Raw genomic sequence first — 15129 nt, forward strand, 5'->3', positions numbered from 1 at the left:
GTGGTTGCTGCATCTATATTTGCTTCAAAGGGATGCTAGACCAGCATGTGAGCAAACGGAACAGAGAGTCAGAGCTCAATTAGGTTATAGTACTACAGCTGGATGAGTTCAAACAGGAGAAGGCTCAATTAGAGCATATTTGCCAGCATAGAACATTAAGCCTGCGCAGTGCTGTATAATCTTTAAGCCGTTAACTAATACATAATACTAATGGTTCTCTTGTAATGAGCATTTTGACTTCTTAAAATTGCAGCAACAGTAGGTTAAGAATAGCAGCAAATGTTGGAATTATATCTTTAAAGATAACTTCCCCATGGTGTGAGAAGTGCCTAGTGTTCATAACTCAAAATAAAATCATGTACTAATCAATAAAATCCACATAAAGCTATTCTGAGGGCAACGCTAGGAAACAGTGCCATGTGCATCCTTGGCTTTGCCAATTTAATTAAATCCTGAATAAAAATTCAGATAACTAAATCCTGGGTATGTATCACTCATTTATAAGTTTTTTTTAAAATGTGTTCATGTCCTTTTACATTTTATGAATGTAATTAATTTGCACAGACACTGACACATTAGTCATATCAAACATTAAAGACCTTATAGTTGATTTCCATCTTTTATAAAACAGGGAAAATGAATTAGGGAGATTTTAATTGAGGAGCTTACCATGAGATTGCAGGACATTGGCAAATTTGCAGACCTGCTGCAAGAGTTCTTTGTAAGTTATTTGCATACAATCTCCAGGATCATTCCCCTCCCTGCAATCAAATAACAAAGTTATATTTCTACTAACCTTCTGCTATTTAACACTATGCATCATGTGAATTAAGACACAGAATTAACAATAATTTACATGAAAGAGGAAGTAACATTTATTGTTCAATAGATTTAAAAGGAAAAATATATCAGTACACAAGATCATGAATATCGTAAGTTGTAGGCTTTCTACCTTTTTGAATGGATTCCTGGTTTTGTCTATGATGTAGTAGAGAAGACAGGCGTTTTCAAACAGAAAAATTTGGCAACGGGCAGTGAATTTTGAGGGTGAAAATAGTTACCAATTCATCACCATTTTCTAGTAGCCCACTAAAAATTATAGAGCTTTGACATTATATCAGATACCCCATTCTGCCGGATGCAGAGGATTCAAATGGAATGGATATACAATGTCCCTCAAGACTGCTCTGATATTCAAGATGATCGTGGCTGACCTGATTACTCCACATTTCTGCCCACCCGAATGACCTTGCAGCCCCTTGTCAATCAAGGGTCTACCTCTATCTGAAAAATATTCAAGTACTCTGTTTTCACTACAGTTTGAGGAAGGGCATTCCAAAGACACACGGCTCTTAGGGACATAACTTTTCACCTCTGTCTTAAAAAGGGCAATCCTTTAATTTTAAAAACAGTTCTAGATTCTCCCACAGGAAGAAACATCTTTTCTACATTTGCTCCTTCAAGTCAAATCAGGATCCTCCAGGTCTCAATCATAGAATCCCTACAGTGTGGAAACAGGCCATTTGGGCGGCACGATGGCACAGTGGTTAGCACTGCTGCCTCACAGTGCCAGAGACCCGGGTTCAATTCCTGCCTCAATTCCTGCCTCAGGTGACTCTCTGTGTGGAGTTTGCACATTCTCCCAGTGTTTCCTCCGGGTGCTCCGGTTTCCTCCCACAGTCCAAAAATGTGCTGGTTAGGTGAATTGGCCATGCTAAATTACCCATAGTGTTAGGTGAGGGGGTAGGTGTAGGGGTATGGGTCTGGGTGGTACACGCTTCGGCAGGTCGGTGTGGACTTGTTGGGCCAAAGGGCCTGTTTCCACACTGTAAGTAATCTAATCTAAAGTCCACACCAACCCTCTAAAAAGTAACCCCCCCCTCCCCAAGACCCACCCCCTTACTACTCTACCTTTCCCCTTGACTAATGTGCCTAGCCTACACATCCCTGGACACTATGGTCAATTCAGCATGGCCAATCCACCTGACCTGCACATCTTTGGATTGTGGAAGGAAACCACAGCACCCAGAGGAAACACACGCAGACACAGGGAGGATGTGCAAACTCCACACAAACAGTCACCCAAGACTGGAATCGAATCCGGGTCCCTGGCGCTGTGAGGCAGCAGTGGTAACCACTGAGCCACCGTTCTGCCCCAGTGGCCTCTTGCTTTTCTAGACTTTGGCAGATAAAAGCCCACCTCTATTTAGACTTTCCTCAAAGGGCAATCCACCCCTTCCAAGTACTAGACTAGTGAATCTTCTCCAAGATGTTTCCAATGCGTTTCCATTCTTCCTTACTTACTAAGACCAATAGTAAACACTGACTACCAGATGTGGTCTCACCAAAGCCCTGTAAAACCGAAGCATTTGTACTTAATAAGCTCTTTGTAAATCCCCAAACCTTAACTGCTGATGGTACAGCAAAATGTATAAGCAAACTGGAGAGATATTGCAATAACACGCAATCCCATTGCCTTTAAATGCGGGCTCTTCGCTAAAAATTCAGTAGTCATTAAAATAAAGCAGAGGGTAATTCCTGTATTACATTAATCTTCGGCATTCAGTTCTGTGGCACACCTGATTTGAGGAAGTTTTAGCACTGTGCTGACAAATAGTAAAAAGCAAATCAAAGAGTTGCATTATGTCATGGGCGGGCGGGGGGGGGGGGGGGGGGAGTGGGCCTTGTCAACCTTCCTGAATATCCAACACTCAGGAGTAAATTTTCCTCATTCCCTTTGTTAGGGGGCTTGAGGCTGGTGGAGGAACGGTGGTAGCAGCATCGTAACAGCTCCTCAACACATTCCTGCCTCTGGGGAATATGCTCAGAGTGTGTTGGGATCCAGATTGACTGGTGAACCCAAGGGATGAGGTGCCCATTGGAGGCAGTTTTGTGAGGTATCCAACATTTTCCAATGGCTGACCAGAACCTCATAAACATGTCAAGATCCCTGGCTCAATGGAGCTGGCCTTCAGCAGTAGTCCAGGCAGCCACCTAAGACTGAGGCTCCATTCAATGGGGAAGACACCATGGTAATAAATGGCAGTACTCATTACTGTGGGAGTGCTTTAACCTTCTTGTCTAACAGTCCTACACATATAGGTCATCTTAAATCCACCACTTGTCAACAGGGCACAGAGAAGCCCTCATGTTTCCCTACATACCTTAGAAATGCCCGCTGCTGAATGGACCAGCAGCAATAGGGGTCTGCCTACCACCTTAATAGGAGAGTGTACATAGGACTGGATAAAGTGGGCGAGAGCATCCAAAAAGAAATGCTATTTCAACCTAGCTGCTGGCAAGTGCAAATTCCAGACTGTTTTTAATGGAGAGTTTCTCCCATTTCACGCTTTCTCTGAATATTACAAATCTTGATAATTTCAATTAACTAACAAAAAAGAATTCAACTTATATAATCAAGCATTCAGGTGGGAAATACAACTGTAGCAAAGGACTGCAGATAAAGCTTAGTTAGATTACAGTTTCTGACTACGTTTCTATAAGTTTCAGAAGTTGAAGAGCAGTTTATGCAATGTTTCACTGAAGCACACTTTCAACTTCTTTACAATATAACAGTGAATAATTATAAAAAGAATTAACACAGAGCTCAATGGTTTAGGATGCTGTGAGACGGACGATGGAGATTTCGAGAAGTAAAGATAGATAAGGATGTGGAGTGATGTGTATCAACAAAGAAAGTCTAATTTTATCAAGTATGGTTGTCTTCAGTCTTTTTTTCTTAAAGGTTAGAGCCACATTTGCAGCTGTACTTCAAGTTGCCCCTTAGGTCTCTTTTATATCTTTCCTCTCACTCTAAACCTATGCCCTCTAGTTCTGGACTCCCCAACCACAGGGAAAAGACTTTGCCTATTTACCTTATCCGTGCCCACCATAATTTTGTAAACCTCTATAAGGTCACCGCTCAGCCTCCGACGCTCTAGGGAAAACAGCCCCAGCCTGTTCAGCCTCTCCCTATAGCTCAAATCCTCCAATCCTGGCAACATCCTTGTAAATCTTTTCTGAACCCTTTCAAGTTTCACAACATCTTTGCGATAGGAAGACGACCAGAATTGCATGCAATATTCCAACAGTGGCCTTACCAATGTCCTGTACAGAGGGTGGTACGTGTATGGAATGAGCTATCAGAGGATGTGGCGGAGACTGGTACAATTGCAACATTTAAGTGACATTTGGATGGGTATATGAATAGGAAGGGTTTGGAGGGATATGGGCCGGGTGCTGGCAGGTGGGACTAGATTGGTCGGCATGGACGGGTTGGACCAAAGGGTCTGTTTCCATGCTGTACATCCCTATGACTCTATAATCAACTCATGGCCCCTGTTAATTGCAGAACCCACATACAATGGCCTGAAAATGAAATCTCAGCTCTAACACTGAGGTTTCTTCCATTTCAGTTTTTTGCTTTGGAATCATACTCAAGAACTGGACAAGCCACATTCTGAAATTCTCCACCTCCTTTCTGTCTCCTATTTTCCTTCAAGCCCATTCTTAAGTCCCATCTCGAGATCTTATTACCTCCTTTTTTGGCTCAAAGACCAGTTTTATCTCAGGAAGTCTCTGTGAAGCCTTGTGATGTTTTTCCATGTTATAACTTTTAAACAGGAACAGGAGTAGGTCATTCAGCCTTTCGAGTCTAACTGTCCAGTGCAGTCCCTTGTTTGGAATTTCACTCCATACCTTTTGATCTGTTAGCCCCAAGAACTATATTTAAGCCTTCTTGAAAGCATTAAAATGTTTTGGCTTCAATCACTTTCAGCACCAGCGAATTCTACAGGCTCGCCATTCTCGTCATGAAAAGAATTTTTCCTTATCTCAGTCCTGAATAGCCTACCCCATAACCTTAGACTGTGAACCCTAGTTCTGGACTCCCAGTCATTGGGAACATCCTTCCTGCCTGGCCTAGTCCCATTAAGGTTTTATAGATTTTTATGCAATCTCTCCCTCTTCTAAACTCCACTGGATATTCAGTAATCCTGTTTGATCTAGTCCCTCTTCCGAAGTCAGCCCTGCCATCCGAGGTATTGGTCAGATAAATATTTTTCTCACTTTTTCCACAGCCAGAGCATCCTTCCTCAGATAAGGGATCAAAACTGCACACAACATTCCAGGTGTGGTCTCACCAAGGCCCTGCACAATTGCAGCAGCTCCTGGGGGCGGCATGGTAGTACAGTGGTTATCAATGCTGCCTCACAGCACTGGGACCCGAATTTAATCCCAGCCTCGGACAACTGTCTGCGTGGAATTTGCACATTCTCCCCATGACTGTGTATCTTTCCTCCAGGTACTCCGGTTTCCTCTCAGTCTAAAGATGTGTTGGTTAGGTGGATTGGCTATACTAAATTGCCCATAGTGTCCACAGATGTGCAGGCTAGGTGGATTAGCCACAGAAAATGCAGTGTTACAGGGATAAGGTGGGGGGGGGGGGGGGGGGGGTGTCCGGGTGGGTTGCTCTTCAGAGGATTGGTGTGGACTTGATGGGCTAAATGGCCTGCTTCCAATTTGTGGAGATTCTATGATACTGAAATCTACTCACTATGAAGCCCAATATACCATTTGCTTTCTTCACCGTCTGCTGACCCTACACACTATCAGATGTTTCTTTAACAAGGCACCAAATAATAAATAACTGAATATGGAACGCAATATAAAGAATGCCAGGACCCAAGTACCAGTAAGAAAATATGGAAGAAAAATCAATACCAATTAATTTGTACTTAATGCAAAACTCATCTGAATTTCTCAGAAGTCTAATACTTACCTGCTATGGTATTTGTAAAATCATACAAATATAAAGGTTGGATAAAGGTAAAAATTGTAGAAAATTATCACCAAAAGGAAAGATTAGAATTGATTTTGTTTTAAGTCAGGTTTTTCAAATCAAACTTTTAAAGTGAATGAGTTAATTCCAGTTTTATTACTGAGATAACAGATAATAGCGAATTGGTAATGCTATTAATAATGAATCACAGTAGACATTTGGAGAGAAAGTATAAAAATATGACGTACATCCACCCATAGAGAGAGATACTGAATCACAGAATGGTTACAGCACCAGAGGCCATTCAGCCTACTGTGTCTGTGCTGCCCTCTGAAGGAGCAATTAACTTAGCTCCATCCTCCTGTCTTTATCCCACCACTTTCTTTTTCGGATAATGATCTCACTTTCTTTTGAAAAAGCTAACTTAAACAAGCCTCCATCATTCTCAGGCGGTGCAATGCAGATTTCTACCACTCATCACGTCAAAAACAGTTTCATGTTGACATTGTATCTTTTGTCAATTATCTTAAATTTATGCACTTCATTTCTCAATTCGCACTGGAAACAATTTCTTCACAGTTACTCTGCTCAGACCCCTCATGAATTTGAATACTTCTATCAAATCTCCTTTTAACCCTCGATTCTCCAAGATGATTCCCAATTTCTCTACATAAATGAAGTTCCTCATCCCTGGAACTATTACCATGAATCTTTGCTGCATCTCCCTAATGTCTTCACTTCATTCCTATTATACATTTGGAAAACTGAGAAACGTAGTGGCTAAAATATAAAGTTTGCGTGTTTTCGTCACATCAGGTAACGTTTCTCAAACAAGTAGATAAAGCACAAACTTAATGAAAAGCATACAGAGCTTGATGATAGTACCATCAAGTGTAGCAATTTTAATATACTTGTTAACTTCGTTACTACCAGCTTGATATGCTCTTTCAAAGAATTTCAAATGAGACACTGAGTTTGTCCAAGGCAATGCCCTACGGGTAGTAATAAAACTTCAGAATCAACAAAGCCTTCTTTTGCATTCGTCCTAACAGATGGCTCATGAGCAGAATTGGCAAAGGCTTCTAAGCAGGTAGCTGGTTCACTCACCCACTGGAATGACTTATCCAAGAGAAAAATCAATTGGCAAATAGGGAGAAAAAACTGCAAGATGGGTAAAAATGAAAATGCAAAAACAACATATGGACTATTCATTATTGATTACTCACTTACTGTGGCTACCATCCAAACGTGCGAGCATAGCTTTTGTGACTAAGATGCACAAAAGTTTGCTCCAAATCACAGGTTTATAATACCACTGTACTGAAAAGGCATTTAGCAATACATGCATTTCTTTCCCATGTCCACACAACAACATCGGATAAAATTCAAAATTTAATGTCATTCATGTCATTGACTAGCCTTTGAGTGACAATTTTCAACAGGCGGAGGCTAACCAACTCTTCTTGACATTCAATGGCATAGTCAACACTGAACTGTACCACCAGTATCCAATAGCTCCGCAGTGATTGAAACTTAACTGCAGCAACTACTGCGGCTACAAGAGCAGGTCAGAGGCTGAGTATTCTATCACAAATATCTCAGATCATGACACCCCAGATTCTACGTAGCAACCCATAAAAGCACAAGTCAGAAGTGTGATGGAATACTTTTCAATAGCAAGGATGATTGCAGCTGAAATGATTCTCATAAAACTCAATGCTATCCAGGACAAAGCAATCTTCTTGGTTAGCACCCTAATTACCACCTTAAACATTCATCTCCTGCACCATCATGACAAGGAGGCTGTAATGCAGCATTTAATAAATGCACTTCAGCAATCCAAACTCTTGACTTCTACCACCAAGACAGACAAGGGTAGCTAATTAATCAGAACACCACTACCTACAAGTTTCCCTCCCATTCGCATAATGTCTTAGACTTGGAAATATATTTCTGTTCCTCCTTTATCAGTATATCAAAACCCTAGATTTCTTTACTGAATAACACCTTGGGTGTAACACGCAAACTTCAGTTGATCCAGAAGGCAACTCATCATCACTTCCCAAAGGCAAATAGGAATGAGCAAAGAATGTCGGCTTTGTCATGACACCCACATCCAATGATACATTTTGAAATTTTTTATAAAATGTTTTATGCTGTTTCACAAGTTTTCTTCATTAACATATTAAAATAAGCATGGAATATAAGGGAGCTATCTAATGGAAACAAAATTAGCTTGATGGGGGAGACAGAGGGTGGTGGCAGAGGGTGTTATTTTTGCATAGGAGATCTGTGACAGCTGCAAGGATCTGTGCTGAGTCCACTGCTTTTCATCATTTATATAAACAATTTGGACGTGAATATAGAAGGCAAGATCAGTAAGTTTGCAGATGACACTAAAATAGGTCGTGTAGTGGACAGTGAAGAAGATTATTTCAGAGTACAATGGAGCCTCGATCAGATTGGCCAACAGACCAAGGAGAGGTAGGTGGAGTTTAGTTCAGATAAATGTGAGGTGTTGCATTTGGTAAGGCAAACTAAAGCAGTTAATGTTAGGGCCCTGGGCAGAGACATTGGAGTGCCAGTTCATAGTTCCTAGAAAGCAGTGTTGCAGGTAGACAGGATAGAGAAGGTGGTGTTTGATACACTTGTCTTTGTTGGTCAGTACATTGAGTATAGGAGCTGGGAGGTCATGCTGTGGCTGTGCAGGATATTGATTAGGCCACTTTTGGAATACTGCGTTCAATTCTGGTCTCCCTGCTATAGGAAAGAGGGTGTGAAACTTGAAAGGATTCAGAAAAGATTTACAAGGATTTTGCTGGTATCAGAGGGTTTGAGCTACAGAGAGAGGCTGAATAGGCTGAGGCTTTCAAATCAGTGACTCTGATTTCTCTTTGCTCTGAAGGAGGGTTACTGGATCCAGAATGTTAACTCTGATTTCTCTCCACTGATGCTGCCAGACCTGCTGAATTTTTCCAACAATTTCTGTTTGTCATGAAATACTCTCACTTACCTGGATGGTTCCAACTCCAACAACACTGAAGAGCCTTGAACCCCTCTAAGGCAAAGCAGCCCACTTGATTGGAGCCACACCCACAAGCATCCATTCCATCCACCACTGATGCTCAGTAGCAACAGTGTGTGTACTATCTATATGATGCACTGCGGAAAATCACTTAAGACAGCACCTTCTACACCCACAACGATCCCATCTATAAGGACAAGAGCAGCAGATATCTGGGAATATTACTTGCAAATTCCCCACCAAGCTACTCACCACCTTTACTTGAAAATATATCGCCATTCCTTCACTGTTGCTGGGTCAAAATCCTGGAATACCCTTCCTAGTGGAATTGTGCATCATCCTACAACACTTCGTCAGCAAATGGTTCAAGAATGCAGCTCGCTACTTAGCTTCTCAAAGTCAACTATGGATAGGCAATAAATGATTACCTAAATGATAGCCAGCCAGCAACACCCACATCCCATGGAGAGTATAAAAAGAAATTTCTGACAGACACCTTTATAGTTTCAAAAAGACAATTTTAAGTATCAGAAAATGTCAAGTCGAGTATTGCTGTATCAAATCAATTTACTTCGCTTCTAGCCTGAAATATCTAATTTCTCAACTTGAAAAACATTTCTACTTAAAATGATCAGAAGTATAGAATGGGCAACCTGTACATTGTCTGTTGAATATACTTCAAGCAAAATTCACTTTATCCAAAAAAAATCAGTTTTAGACCATAAAACAAGTGTAGGTCTGTTCATGAGAAATGCTTTGAGATGGTAAACAAATAAAGTATTGGGAGAAGTATAAAGTAAATCAATGCAATCTTGCTATAACAAAGTCTTGATCGCATTGGTAATGACAGAGTTAATAAACATTTTTTCCAGAAACTTAAAGATGTATCTGCAAAGGGTACTGTATCTGATCTAATTTCCAAATGTGTTATCCATTCGTGGAGGCAAGTCTGGCTCTTTGATAACAACACAGCTCGGACATTATTTTCTCCTTCTACTACAGTGGAAAATATATTTCCTGAGGGATAAGCGAAAGGTCTAGTCTCATTCCAGATCAAATAAACCCCACTACTCATCACTGACAGGGCTACTACAACATTAGAGGGTTAACAATGTTCTCTCCTGGTCACCATGTCAGTGAATTTCGAACCAAGATATTTGAACAATTTACAACAGTTCAAATTTCTCATCAAGGCGAACGCAAAGCTTCCCTCAGGAAAACTAAACCTGACTCAACGATTATTTCCTGCTCATCTTCTTTTTCACAGATCGACTGATTCATGACACTTAAGGTACAGTCCATTCTGCTATAACACGGTAGTTCCATTCTCATGCAATTCCGTGTTATAAGAAAATCACATAATAGCAGTACCATGTAAACTAATGGGGTCAGAATCGTGTTATAACCAACAGATGCTTTAAAAGTTCATACTTTAGAAACAGTAACCTCAATTCGTCAATTGTGTTATAGCGAATTTGCATTTACGAAACGCACATTATAGCAGAATGACCTGTACTTCACTTATAAACAATAAAAACACATTCTGCACAAAGCTCAAATATTCAGAATCCATAATCCAGATAAATATGTAAGCACCCACATGAATATATTACACATCATTCATTTTTTGTGTGGTGGTGGTTATGGCTTGAATTCAGGGAGAACACTAATTCTAGGGTTTTAATCAATAAAGCTAGAGGCAAGTGGAAGTGGGAGTTTATCAAGTCGAATTAATTTTATTGCAAAGTTTGACAACTTTATAGTGTTTTGAATACATTATAAACATACCAATTTAAGATCAATCTTCCTTGGATCATCAGATAATGTAAGCCTTAGACAGAATTAACACAGAAATTTCACCACATACATGCTCAAGTTTTCCATTAAGGTGATACCATGGTTTACAAAATGGCAACAACACAAGTTAGTTCAGCTGGTGTATTATACATTTGTTGCAGAATTAAACCAACAGTTGTATCAAGTTTATGAGAGTGATGCCACTCAATTTGAAATTCTGCATTCAAGCCATATTTAAACAATTTGATACTTGATCCAGTACAACAGCTGAAGATAATTCAATGCATGATGTAACCAATGAATGACATTACATAATACCAAGTGGTTAGCACTGCTGCCTCACAGCGCCAGAGACCCGGGTTCAATTCCCGCCTCAGGCGACTGACTGTGTGGAGTTTGCACGTTCTCCCCGTGTCTGCGTGGGTTTCCTCTGGGTGCTCCGGTTTCCTCCCACAGTCCAAAGATGTGCAGGTTAGATGAATTGGCCATGCTAAATTGCCTGTAGTGTTAGGTAAGGGGTAAATGTAAATGTAGGGGTATGGGTGGGTTGCGCTTCGGCAGGTCGGAGTGGACTTGTTGGGCCGAAGGGCCTGTTTCCACACTGTAATGTAATCTAATCTAATCTACATTGTATTTTGTGCCACATTCTAAAACGTGGTAGCTCTGAAATTAAAAAAGTATATAGCTCACTTGGTGCTTATGCTGTTAATTATGGACATAACTTTGTGTCTAGATCAGTGGGCAAATACTATAAGTTCAAGAAATCATGTGGAGGTAAAGGAAAAAGTCTGTTTTCGTCAAGCTTACTGCAGGACAGTGCAGTGACCAGAAACTCATCACAATTTACAATTCATGGGATTCCTCTTACTCACCACAAACAGTTGACCAATTATAACAGCACTTGTTCTTCGCCAACTGCAATTTTTCAGCAAATTTTGGAACACCAGCACTTCAAAGAGGGTAAGAAATAATGAGTGGAAAGTCAGTGCCTTTCAAAGATAGCTTTTAATTGTTGTCATCATGGCTCATTTGGCAACACTTGAGGCTCCAATTCAGAAACTTCAAATCCCATTCAAATCTAAAGCAAAACATTCTAGGTCATCACTCCAGTGCAGTACTGAAGCAGATGCATTGTTGAATGTAACTTGTTGAGTTATGTCTTCTCCATTCCAACATAAATACATTTTACAAAGTAAATTAATTATTGACAAACAGCATTTTTGGCAACAAAATTTGTTACAAATGTGGAGTCTTAATCTTTCATTTTAATAACTTATAACCTGTGATCAGAACCATTTATATTAGTTAACCTATATTTTTCTAATAAACCTGTTCAGAGATGTTATTATCCACCTGTGGTGCAGGTGGTACCTGAACCCATGCCCCTGGTCCAGGGATAGGGTCATTACTACTTCATCACAAGAGAAATATGTATCCATTTTTGTACTGAGCAAACCAGCAGTCTATATCTGTAGCATTTATGAAACACAGTTCAGAGAGTTGCTAGGTGTCAATATTCCAACAATTATTCCTGCCCAACAATTTTGAAATGTGATTATTGTAATGTATTCAACAGGCCACTCAGGACAGTACAGGAGTCAGTGTAAAGGAATTCAAAGGTCACAAGCAGTTGAATAAAGAGGCAGAACATAGACTCCACATTAGGAGTGCTGTCCTTTTAGCCGAACTGCTGAGAAACCAATGAACTACACAGATTCAAGGAGTGAGGAGTGAAGAGTTGCAGGATGGCTCTGTTCTGTCATAATACCTAGAAGGAAGTTCTAGTAATTAGCAGGCAGATAGGTGTTGGAGTCAATACTCACAGAGATCCCGGTGAGCTAAGAAAGTGGGAAGATTATTTGAATAGCGCAGAGACAAACCGTGAAGGTTTCAACAGAAATCTATAAGCACTGATGGTTTAGTATAGCAGAGTGTATGCATTGCAAAATCCACAGGCAATACTTGTTGGATAAAAGGATCTCAGAAAAATCCAGAAGTATTACCCACTTTATGAAGTTTACTTAGTGACAATCAAGTCATCCTCACTCTTCCAAATTCTATTGGAATTAAGCCCAATCTGTCCAGCCTTTCCTTATAGAAAAATCTGTTTATTCCAGATAATCTATTAAATTCAATCTCGTAAATCTCTCTCTGTACTGCTTTCAATGCATTTATATCCTTCTTTAAATAAGGAAAAATAACGTTCTGTGGGAGAGGTGATGGCCTAGTGGTATTATCGCTGGATTGTTAATCTGGGGTTTGAATCCCACCATGGCAGATGGTGAAATTGGAAATCAATAAAAATCTGGAAATAAGCCTATGATTACAACCATGAATCAATTGTTGGAAAACCCCATCTGGTTCACTCTTGCCCTTTAGGGAAGGAAACTGCAATCCTTACCTTGTCTGGACTACATGTGACTCCAGACCCACAGCAGTGTGGTTGATCCTTAACTGTCCTCTGGAATGGGAATTAATGCTGGCCTAGCCCTCATCCCATGAATGAATAATAAAAAAAAGAGATGTGGTCTCACCAATGCCCTGTATATTTGAATACCATCCTTCATTTTATATTCATTTATTTTTGTAATAAAGGTGAGCAGCCTATTAACCTTCATGATTACATGCTTTACTTGTGTAATAATTTGTTTTTACTCAAGCACTAGAACACCTAGATGCCTCTACACCTTGGAATTCTGCCATCATTCCCCATTTCTATAATGCATTGATTGCTTATTCTTCTACCAAAAGAAATAATTTCACATTTTCCTCATATCAAACTCCATCTGCAAAATTGTTACTCGTTCACTGAAACCATCTACTAATTAATTTGCAACCTCCTTATATCCTCTTCACAACCTGTTTTCTTAGCTACCTTTGTGTCATCTGCATACTGAAACACAATACCTTTACTTCCCTTACCAATGTCATCAATACAAATAATAAAAAAATTGGAAGTTGACTCCACAGGACCCCACTCATCGTATCCTGTCCATCAGAAAAAGGCCCAATTATGCATTCTCTATTTTCTGCCAGTCAGCCAACCATCTATCCATACCAATAAGTTACTCCTACACCATTGTGTTTCTAGTTTGTGTGATAACCTTTAATATGGTACATGATGAAATCAAAGAACGGAATGTCAATGGGCTCTCCTGTATTCAAAACACGTTACTCCTTAAAAAGAATTCCAGTAAATTGGTTAACCATGGCTTTTCTTTCACAAAACCATGCGGACTCTTTCCGAATATGCTGGGGTTTTCTACGTGCTCAGCTATAATCTCCTGAATGATCAAATTTAACGCTCCGCCCTTGACAAATAGCAGGCTAATCCTCCTTTGTTTTCCTGCTTTCTGCCTCCCTACGTTCTTGAATAAAGGGATTTGTATGGAATAAACATTTTGATTTTAAAGGTCCAAAAAGAACTGGAATATGGAAATCTTTGGACATTCTGGCTTAGAAAGTGGTTTTACCAAGTGATTTCTGGGAGCCGCGTTCAGCAGTAATTATGAAAAATTAAAGCTGAAGAGTATTGTGGTTCACCTGCTTTCACAAAAAAAAACTGACTTGTGGGAAGAATGCAAGTCAAAGCTTTTTTAGAGAGATAAATGATGGGTTCCATTGCATCAAGTACTACCCAAGCCGGTGGAAGTAGTTCTGTGGTGAAGGTTGCCTAGAAACAGCCATCAGGAAGGTCTCTGTTTCCATGTACACCAAGGTGTGTCAGTTGAAGGAAAACCTCCAAGAAGCAGACAGTAAAATCTCTCTTGATCCTGAAGAATGAAGGAATCTTACAGTAGGAAAAGCTGCAGGGATTTCTTAGTAATGTTCCATTGCATTCTTCTGGGAGGTCAAGAATGTTCCAGAAACGAACACCTTAAACTCTGAAAACTGAACTGTTACTTCCATTCAAATACCCAAATCTGATTGATTCTCATCTAAGCTGAAATTTGATTTGTAGGTCCCATTCATTCTGCTACTTTAAGCACTGTGATCTCAATGATAAAAAACTGATTGGATCACTAAGTGTCTTCCTATTTGTTTTATCCTTTGAACTTGGGCCTTGCGTTTTCTGGATAGTTGGCTGATAGGAACATCCAGTGCAAAATCCCAAAACAGTTATATTAGTTCTCCACTCAGACAAAACCCGACAATACAGTAAAAGAAAACTAAGAATGAAACTGACATATCATTGCTATTAGTAAAATTTAATTGTCTCACCTTTTTTATTGGCACATGCCACATTCAAAGAGTATTTAGATGTGTACTTGCTTCAATAAGGCTAACAAGACTATGGTCCAAGTGCTGGAAAATGGGGTTAGAAATAGTTAGAGAACACAGACACGATGGGCCAAAGGGCTCTCTGTCTGTTCCATGATTGAGACATGCACAGGCGTCAGGGTTTCAGATTAGCTTCAATGTAACCACCAAAATGAAAAGCTTGTTTCATTGACAAACTACCACAAACAAATCCGGCTGAGGATTAGTTATTTCAGAGTACAGAATGACTGCAATCGATTTCATATTT

At 40.0% G+C, this 15129-nt stretch overlaps 1 protein-coding gene across 2 annotated transcripts in view; it reads right to left on the bottom strand.

The window, feature by feature from the left end:
• acss2 (acyl-CoA synthetase short chain family member 2) overlaps positions 1-15129 on the bottom strand; it is a 79996-nt gene that overhangs the window by 52371 nt on the left and 12496 nt on the right. For both annotated transcript variants that reach the window (XM_043710551.2, XM_043710550.2), the window contains exon 3: positions 670-761. In XM_043710551.2, the coding sequence (XP_043566486.2) occupies positions 670-761 (92 nt within the window). The remainder of the gene's footprint in view (positions 1-669; positions 762-15129) is intronic.

The sequence above is a fragment of the Chiloscyllium plagiosum genome, unplaced genomic scaffold, assembly GCF_037043375.1.
Source record: "Chiloscyllium plagiosum isolate Xiang-an unplaced genomic scaffold, Cpla_swu_hap1 HiC_scaffold_15, whole genome shotgun sequence".
Lineage (NCBI taxonomy): Eukaryota > Metazoa > Chordata > Chondrichthyes > Orectolobiformes > Hemiscylliidae > Chiloscyllium > Chiloscyllium plagiosum.